The following is a 10,093-nucleotide window of genomic DNA, read 5'->3' as shown; positions in this document are numbered from 1 at the left end:
AAATTTGATAAACGCCACTAAACTAATTTCCCTAAATTTTTGGGATATCAAAAAAACAAAAATTAAACACTGACGTTAAGCCCAAATTATATTCCTTTTTGCAAAATTTCAGTCTGGATTACTTAACTAATCAAACCCCATTTTCCATTTTAATCCCTCATCTCCTGTCATTGTTTATCCCCCTTCAACGATAAAATTAATGCTGAATAAATCTTAACTCTATTGGTTTCAACATTATTAATAGTACTAAAAGATATACGTTTTATTTATTACTGTTACGCATTTATATATAAAAAAGGTAAATAAATTAAAGATGGATATAAAATCCCAAGAGAAACTATATATTTAATGAAATTAGATTCAGGGTTCTGCACTTTCTCAGTTTTGTGTTACCTTTTGGCCTTTTTCGCATGGTGTACTTGAAGGTGTAGAGAAAGAACGTGAGAGAATTAAGTTAAAGGAAATGACAGACATTGGGTCGCTTGGGCATGTGATGTTGGTGGGGTTTAGAGGATTTGGATTGGATTATGTAAACATTTAATAAAAAAATTTAAAAAGAAAAAGGTAAAAAAAAAAAAAGTCATTCATATTAACGGGGTTTAGTTCACCAACTTAACTATGACTCACTCCACTCCCTATTTTTAACACCTTTGATAGCGACTCCCTTCGCTAATGGAACATGACTTATGCAATCTCATGCTCAATTTCACCAATCTTATATAGTTTTTCTACTTTTTGTTTTATCAGTGGTTATAAAATATCACAATATTCCTCAAAAAATTATCCAACAAATTATAAATATATGTCTCATTAATTAAATTAGCATATTCGTAATTAAATAAATATAAATTTGAGTAGAATTCACATTTAAATCCAGAAAAATATAAAATATGGATATCATAGTTAAAACATTCATCATGTTTAAAAGGAAAAAAAGTTGAAGTGTAAAATAAAAATGTATATAATTATAAAAACATTTATGACCCAATCTGTAAAGGTGTAGTGGAGTGAGATTTTTTATTTAAAAATATCCTAAACTTAAGGTCATCTTGCCTAACGTATATATAAAGTTGGTGAGTTTGCTTTTATGAATAAATTAATTATCAATTTAGGAATTAAAATATATTTTTATTAAAAAATTAATTTATATATCAAATCAAAGAGTAAATTAATTATTCTATTAAAAATTATATCTATTTTTATTATTAAAAATTGATATTTATATATTAATATGAGGTAAATGTGACATGTCACGTGTTATTATTTAATTATTTTATCAATCATGAGGTGTAAATTAACATTAATTTACTGTTTGATCAAATGTATAATGGCTATTTATTTTTTTAATAGAAAAATAAAATACAACCTAACACATAATAAAAAGGCATTTATAATATTTTTACCTTCATATTCAAATAAAAAATATCTTCTTCAAACATTTTTCTTTTTCATATTTTCCTCAACTCTGATGAGCCGCAATCAATTCTCTCAAATTCAATTTTCATCCTTGATTAGTCCAAAACGAATTGACCAAAACTTGATGAGCCATGACTTTTTTACTACGAAATAGCAAAATGTTGGAACTTAATAGTTTTGTAATGAGTAATACGGTGAATTATATGGTTAGTTAAGTGCTGGGTATGTGAAATAAAAGTGTTCCCAAACTGGGGCATGATTGTGATAGATTCCTAATTATGAGACCAGACATTAGGCCCCGCCTCGTGCTAAAAACTTAATACGGTAATTCATATATATTTATATTACATGAATTTTCATACAATTAGTGTTATGTCATTCAATCTGCCAATCACTGTACTCTTCAGATGGGTCATTTAAAACCAAGCCTGTCGCTTATTGGAAGGTCTTTTCAACCTACAATTGGAAAAAAAAAAATTGCATCCAAATGATGTATCCATAATAATTTACATATTATCCATATTTTATATTTATATAAATTTTGAATAAGATAATAATTGGCATGAATACGTTTGTGTACTTGTATTTTCTTTTTGTTGTGTTGATTACCACGTCTAATAATATCCATTGTACCCAAAAAAGAGAGCAAGTAAGAAGAAATTTATGATAGCTGATAATTAGATGTTGCAGAATAAGTTTCAACATTGCATGCGCAAAATTATTCAGGTAAAATATATCTTCATTTTAATGGTGGTGAATTACATTAACGAGAACATGTGGAAATGAGGGACCAAACACATTGGTACGGATGAATTATTTAACAATGTGGGATCCGGAAAAGACACGTGTCTCGCTTTATTATTGAAAGGAATAGACTTCTCACAATTTCATATATGATATGAAAATACATTTTTATTTTTTTTTCAAGCGGTTTATTTTTTATTCTTTGTGTCAATTTTTAAATTGATTATCACTCATCTTTTTCTCTCTCCCGGCAAATCTTTCTTTCTTTTTTCATCTCATTCACTCCACATGATTTTTTTTTTAGTTTGTAAATCTATTTTGTAGATATCTTTGTTATCTTCACGAGTTGTGATGGACAAATGATGGCGTCTGTTTTTTCACTAAGGTTTCATTTGTTTCATTGAAAATGACTCCCGAAAATGATTTTTGGAAAATAATTTATTTTTCTAGAAAAGCTAATATTTTTTGGTGTTTGAAGGAATCCGTGTAAAATATTTTCTGTTGCTTGGTAGATTTCTTATAAATATTTCATAAAAATTGTTTTCAATTAAACAAACATACATTTAGATTTTCTTATTTTTCATTGCTTTATTGAATTTATTTTTATCTATAACTTTATATTTTACATTGTTTTTGCATATATTAAAAATATTATGTTAAATTCAAATACATTACAACGTCATTTTTTAATTATATGACTACTAACTGAATATTTTTTTATTTAAAAATGTGACATCAACAAAATTGACAAAAAAAATTAACGATGTCAATAGTTGGACTTGATTTTCAAATTTGAAAAGTAAAGAGACTAAATTCTTGAAAATAAAAGTACAAAGACTAAATTACGAATCTATGAAGTATACATAGACTTATGACATATTTTAACATTTATACTACAAAACATTTATTATTAATATATTTATAATTATAATAAATATTTATTATTAAAATATTAATATTGGATATTTTCAATAATATGTGAATACTATTATTTAAATTTATTATAATAAAATTTATTATTAAAATAAAATTGAAATATTAAATTTTAATAAATTATATTTATTATTATAATAATTTATTATAGGACTAAATATAAATAATTAAATATGTATGTTTAATAATATTGAAAAATATAATAGTTTAAATATTTTAAAAAATAAAAATAAAAATTATTATTAATATAATAATATTAAGCTTGATTTTAAATTAATTTTTATATAAAAATAAAATTATCTATAGATAAACTCTTTTTCGGAAAATGAATGGTAAGTCATTTTATAGGAAAAATAGCTTATTTTACCTTGACTTGTAAGTCATTTTCCGTTGTCCAAACTATTTCTATGAAACAAACACAGGAAAATGAAAAAAATATTTTCCATAAAACCTTTTACATGTAAACAAACGGACCCTAAAACTCTACTGACCACCAATAATTTTTTTTGGAAAGTGGGTGGCTCTTCATCAGCTTCTTAATATGCTTCTGTTTTGAAAGTATTTCAGAATAATAAATGATTTCACAAGTCGATTTGGACTCATATGTTGTCTTAAGTTTTGTATTTTTTTTGTTTTTCCATTATTTAATAAGTTTTTAGTTTTAGAAGTTTTTGTTTACTCTTGTAGCACGTGTTTTTAGTCCTGCTTATGCATGTAACCTTTGTTTTACAAATGATTTTATGGATTATTTTGTTGCCGTCCTCTCTAATTTAGTGAATGCTTAATTGTTGTGTCGATTTTTACTCACCGCTTTGGACCATTTGGGGTTGATTTACTTTTCCTATTAAATGATTGTGACCACTCCAGATATGTCGTGCTTGAGTTGTGACAAAGTCAATTGTCAACATATCATAATGTTCTATTCATGCTAAGACTAAAGTCTTTGTTATATTGATGAAACTTGTCATTTATCATCTACGATGAGTGTTGTTTTTCCCCTGAATTATATGGTTCTATTTATTGAATGAATTAATGAACTTAACTTTAAAAAATTTACATCTTTAAAAGAAAAAAAATATCATGTTGTCTAACTGCAAGTCTAAATCCCCCAATTTTCAACCGCAATAAAAATGGGAAGGTTTATTAAAAAAAGGATTTCAGAGAGTGCTCTAATTACATTTAATTCAATTAAATCTATTAATTATAGTGAACATCTAAATATGTCACACATATTTATTTATTTAAACATTACTTAAGTACATATAACAAATTTTTAACTATATTTGTGGAGTTAAAAAACTTGACCAGTAACATATTAAATAAATATACATGAAAATAAAACAATAAATATGACATTGTCTATTTAAATAAAATTTACACCATTATTAGTGCATCACGTAAATTTAAATTGTGGTCTATTAATTGAGTATCTATTTTTTTTAAGAATAATTTAGATTTAAAAAATGATTATTTAATCTCTATAGGAAAAAAGCCAAAAATATTGTTTTAAAGGGAAGACAAAAACAAATAAAAATGTCGTAAGAGACCAAAAATATAAAATTTCCATTATACAAACTTGAATAAAAAAAAAACCCCTCCCCATTGATGTCTACCAAAAAAAGTGGTCATAATTTAACACAATTACTTCGTTATTTCTTTTCACAAAATGTAATATTACTATAACATAATTTAATCAAATATATTAAATAATTTTATATTCTATGAACTAAAAAAACAAAATTTCACGTTTAATTAAATAAAATAATGTAGCATTTTCAAAAATAATACTGGGAATAATAGTACATTTTAATAATTTAATGTCATCATATTTATCACAATTATTAATCTCATATGCACATATAAAATCATTTACAACTCGTCAATAATTTTCCTTTCATAAATCAAATATCATAAAATCTTATAAATTATTTTAAATTTCATTAATTTCTTTTAATGATTATAATCAATAAATTTACTATTATGCTAATTGTAATTATTATGATACAAATTAAATTGTGATATGAAAATTTTCTTCTGTTGTGAGAGCAGTGAATTAATTGAGATGATAAGTTTACATTTACGGCTTTTTCGAATATTTAGCCTGAATCAAATTCAATTATTCCTAATATTAAAGTTCTTATTCATACTAAATTTTAAAAATACTTTATTATTTTAACCTTATATGAAGGCTTGATAATTAAGAGTGTTCACCGCCTCAAATGTGATCTGAATTCAAATTGTGTTAGTCGCATTAATTATTCAGACTTTACCCCCTATTATCATAATTTACCAAAACAAAAATACTTCACTATTTACAAATGTCTACTATATTATTTAAATTTCAAATATCCCATATATTCTCATAATTTATTTTTGAATTTGTGCAAAAAATGAATACTTTATAAAATAATAAAATTCCACGCTCCAAACTTATCCTCTTTTGTTAAAAAAATAAAAGGTAGGTCAAAATCTAATTAAATGGCAACAAAAAAACGTCCCTTTTAATATCCCTAATTTTGTCCTTTTTAATTTTAATTAATCAATCTAATCCCTTAATCCTTCCCGCCCTGGGAGCTTTCATTTCATCGGTTATCGTACGGGCGTGGGGGCCTCCACACCCGCATCCCATCCACTAAAATAAATAAATATATATATTTGGTTTATTAAAATTCCCACCACATAAAAGGACATTCCTCATAATACCCAAAATACCCTCCGAAACGCTTGAAAATTACCAACCGTTGGTCGGTTCGTTAACTTTTCTCCCACCCCTTTACATGCGTAGTTGCGGCAGAAATCTCGAGCGCTAAAACCAACGGTCACGATTTCATCAGAACATATGATGGATTAATAAAATATTTTCTTTTGTTCATCAATAATTAATAATAAAAAGATTTGAAACTTTAAATAATACAAAGTTTAAATGCGTTTCTTTTGGTCTAATTTTAATTTCATCCTTCTATTTTATGAAATTTGAAACTTAGTCCTTTACATTACATTGTCAAAATTTAACTCTCATCCTTTACAAAAATGGAAAAATTAATTTAATTAGGTAATGCTATCAAACATTTATCTAAATTATAAACAAAAATAATTATTTTAATAATACATGCATAAAATCAAAAAAATTAACCATTCAATAATTTATATGCAATATATTAACGAAAATCAATTATTCAAATTCATGTAACTATCAAAAATTAAATTAGCTTGTCAATTTTTGTGGAGTATAAAGACGAAATTCAATAAACTAAAAAAAGACAACTTTTTAATATTCAGAAAGTATAGGGATGAAATTCAAATTATACCTTTTCCCTTTAAAAGAAAAGAAAAGTTTGTATAAATACAGGAGAGATTCCAAATCATTCTGATCAAACTGCAGGTTTTTTGAGCTTTGCTTTTGATTTGATGTCTCTAAGAATTACCAACTTCAAAAGATATACCCTTTCTTTTTTTTTCTTGAAGACCAAACAAGTCAGCCCACCTCAAAACATGAAAATGTAAAACTTTTTTTTTTTGTGGGATTTCAATGCTTGTTATGTATCCAAGAACATTTTCAAGTTCATAATATTGAATTGAAAAAATAGCAAGTTTTTGTTCATATTTCTTTTGATTACTTGAAAAAAAGCCTTGGATAATGGCTATGGAAGGTACCTTTCAGGCTTCTTTTCCATTTTGGGGTTTTGGGTTTCTTTCTGTTTATATTATTGTCGACAGTTTTCATGTTTTAGTGGGTTTGTTTTTGTTGTATTGGTGCAGAGACAGGGAGAGAGACAGTGGAAGAGAAAACTCCAGAAAAGGAATCGAAATCCAAGGAGATGAGAAGTGCATCGGTAAATGAACAGCCATCACCGAGATGTGTATTGGAGATTCCGGTGCTGGGATCCGACTCCGATACCAGCAGCTGCAGCAGCAATTCCAGTTCCTATTCTCCTAGGAAGCCTGTTTTTCAGAAAGGGAACAAAGACTCTTATGGTCTGCAATGGAAGAATTTAATTGGAAATGTTAAGAAGAAATATGTCAGAAGTTTCTCTCTTATTCCTTTGCTGACAAGTAATGATAAGAACTTAAGGAGGACAAAACTGGAAAAACTACATGCCTCTGAGGAAGAACATGTTGATATTAACTCCATTCCAGTTCCTAAACCATCATGGAAAAATTTTACCTACTCAGAGCTTGCTGCTGCTACTGATAATTTCAGTCCTGGTATGCAATTTCATTTCAAGCTTAATTTTCCTCTCTTTAAATCCAAAGTTTTAGCAGTTAGAAATTTTAGATAGATGAATTGGTTCAGTTTTTTCTAATCCGGTTTATATAGATGAAACAATCTTTTTAAAGTTGGTTAAATTTGAACGTTCTTATATTTAATTCTAGTTGAATTTATCAATTATTACATCGGCAGCCAGGCAGTCAAACTTGTCTGCAATTGAAGTCAACTTACTGGTTTAAAGAAAAGATTTATTTAATTTTTGACTAAAATGAAATTTAGTTGGGGGGTTGAAATGAAATTGATGTTGGAAAATGACCCTTGCTGTGAGCCATGTAACATCCTTGGAACTTTGATTGACTTAATGGTTCCCCTTTAATCATGGGGACATGAAATTGACAATTCACTTGACTTGTCTTTCCTGTGTTTTTGGTTGTATTTTATTGATGAATTGTGGTTCTATCTATCCTTCCATTGCAGAGAATTTGATTGGAAAAGGGGGCCATGCGGAGGTGTACAAAGGACATTTATCTGATGGTCAAATCGTAGCAGTGAAGAAGCTAATGAAGAATGAGAAACAAGAAGAGGATAGGGCCAGTGATTTCTTGTCTGAACTTGGGATTATTGCTCACATAAATCACCCTAATGCAGCTTGCTTAATGGGATTCAGCGTCGATGGAGGCTTGCACTTAGTACTTCAGTTTTCACCTCATGGCAGCCTTTCTTCTGTGCTTTTTGGTACAAAAAAAGAGTTTAATCAAAATGGCTGCAATTGTACTTTTGGGTCAACCATGACATAACCATTGGACTAACTAGGAAACATTCCGCTCTACAGGTTCACCCGAGCGCCTAGATTGGAAAACTAGGTTTAAGGTGGCGATTGGGATTGCAGATGGATTGGAATATCTCCATTATGACTGCCAGAGGCGCATTATACACAGAGACATAAAAGCCTCTAACATACTCCTCACTGAAGATTATGAAGCTCAGGTGCTTTCCATGCTCTGATATGTGTATTTTTCCACTGTTAATGGCTTGAGTTTATACTATTTGGTTGAAAACACCAAGCTTCTGATTTCTTCTTCACGTTGCAGATATCAGATTTTGGTCTGGCAAAGTGGCTTCCGGAAAATTGGCCTCACCATGTCGTCCATCCCATTGAAGGAACATTCGGGTTAGGCATGCAGCCCCTTTCCCTTCTTCGTTACTAGTATTGGTAATTTCATAAAGTCAGTAAATGTGTGGCCAATATCTCAGGTATTTAGCTCCGGAGTATTTTATGCATGGAATCGTTGATGAAAAGATTGATGTATTCGCATTTGGAGTTCTATTGCTGGAGATAATAACAGGTCGCCGTGCAGTCGATTCAGCCAGACAAAGCCTTGTGATTTGGGTACATTCTGCACCAAAGTCATCAAACTAGCGAAAGCATTTGAAATGATATTATGAACTTATTTGTTGTCTTGTTTACAGGCAAAACCGCTCCTACAACAGAACGAAGTAAAGGAATTGGTAGATCCTGGGCTAGGAGACAATTATGATCCAAGTGAAATGAAACGTACAATGATAACCGCTTCCATGTGCATTAATCACTCGGCCAGTAAGCGTCCAACCATGATAAGGGTACGAAACGAATTCAAAAGCATCTCCTTTTGTTCCCTTTGTTTTCCATTCGGAGCATGGCAGGAACCGCTAAATTCTTTGCAATTTTCAGGTTGTGGAGTTGCTGAAGAACAAAGAGAGTCCGGTAGAGGGTGAGCTGAAATGTTGTGGTGAGAGAGGAATAATTGCAGACAGCTTGGATTTGCAAGATTATAGTCGAACCAGCTACCTAAATGACTTAAATCGTCATAAGCAACTGGTTATGGAGTGACAGGCTTAGTTGTTGTCTGAAAATTTGAAACAAAGATAAGAGTAATGGCCCTGCTGGGGTGGGTGTGTTGTAGATAAAAATCCATTAAATGACCCAACTTTTCCCAAGAGTAGATTGGTATACATAGCATAGAAGAAAATGGCATCAATGTCCAAAGCCATTGGATTGATGAAACTAAAGGGAAAGCTAGGAGTGAAGCGCCATTGGGTCAATATTGTACTTTTAATTTACAAAACCAAGAAATTAAATTCTATGTCAAAAATGCATTTCTGCGTTTCATACAATAAACTAAACGGATTAGTAGTGAGACCCAACTCTTGCATTAAGAAAAAAATAAAATAGAAAGCACACTTAACTAAGCCGAGTAGAAAAACCCAAGAAAATAGATCCAAATGGCGTTTTATGTTACTTGATCTGAATCAAAATTTTATTTTAAATTTTTTATATTAAAAAAATTATTCATTCTTTTATATTTACTTAATTTTTAAAAAGATATATGGCAAGCTTTAAAACTTTATTAAATAATATCTAATTGATTTTATCATAATAAAGTTAAAAAAAAATCAGAAACCAAACTATCACAGATTGTTTGAAAGATGAAAAGAAAGAAAAAAAAGTATACCAAACACAATCACAAACTTCAAAACCCTCATCGAAACTATACCCTTTAAACATAGACCTTTAATTTGTCGATATCTCAAATTTTCAGAATAAAGAAAGTTTATGCTTTTTATAACCGATTTCGTCAAATACTTGTAACTAATAATGTCTCATTAAAATTTTAAGCTCGTTTTTAGATTTAGATTTGGCTTGATTAAAAAAAATTTAAAATTTTGTTCAAGTTCGAGCCAGATAAAAAATATTAAACTCAAGCCAGATCTGATTTGTCTGGATTAATTTTTTATATAAAAATAAATTTT

The 10,093-nt window shown here is 28.7% G+C and overlaps 1 protein-coding gene across 1 annotated transcript; it reads left to right on the top strand.

The window, feature by feature from the left end:
• The first annotated feature begins 6,440 nt into the window (after positions 1 to 6,440).
• LOC107897552 (receptor-like cytosolic serine/threonine-protein kinase RBK1) lies at positions 6,441 to 9,480 on the top strand. Its single transcript, XM_016823043.2, has 8 exons — positions 6,441 to 6,743; positions 6,853 to 7,299; positions 7,781 to 8,038; positions 8,136 to 8,290; positions 8,395 to 8,474; positions 8,558 to 8,693; positions 8,774 to 8,923; positions 9,015 to 9,480. The coding sequence occupies exons 1-8, from the start codon at positions 6,731 to 6,733 to the stop codon at positions 9,171 to 9,173; spliced, it is 1,398 nt and encodes a 465-aa protein (XP_016678532.1). The 5' UTR covers positions 6,441 to 6,730; the 3' UTR covers positions 9,174 to 9,480.
• Positions 9,481 to 10,093: the final 613 nt, after the last annotated feature.

This window comes from Gossypium hirsutum, chromosome A11 (assembly GCF_007990345.1).
Source record: "Gossypium hirsutum isolate 1008001.06 chromosome A11, Gossypium_hirsutum_v2.1, whole genome shotgun sequence".
NCBI lineage: Eukaryota > Viridiplantae > Streptophyta > Magnoliopsida > Malvales > Malvaceae > Gossypium > Gossypium hirsutum.
The sequence above is the reverse complement of the archived record's forward strand: the minus strand, read 5'-3'. Positions and strand labels throughout refer to the sequence as shown.

Coding starts and splice junctions, on each gene's coding strand:
- LOC107897552 (XM_016823043.2), top strand. Junction 8,039..8,135: donor CCTTTCTTCTGTGCTTTTTG/GTACAAAAAAAG, acceptor TCCGCTCTACAG/GTTCACCCGAGCGCCTAGAT. Junction 8,694..8,773: donor GACAAAGCCTTGTGATTTGG/GTACATTCTGCA, acceptor TCTTGTTTACAG/GCAAAACCGCTCCTACAACA.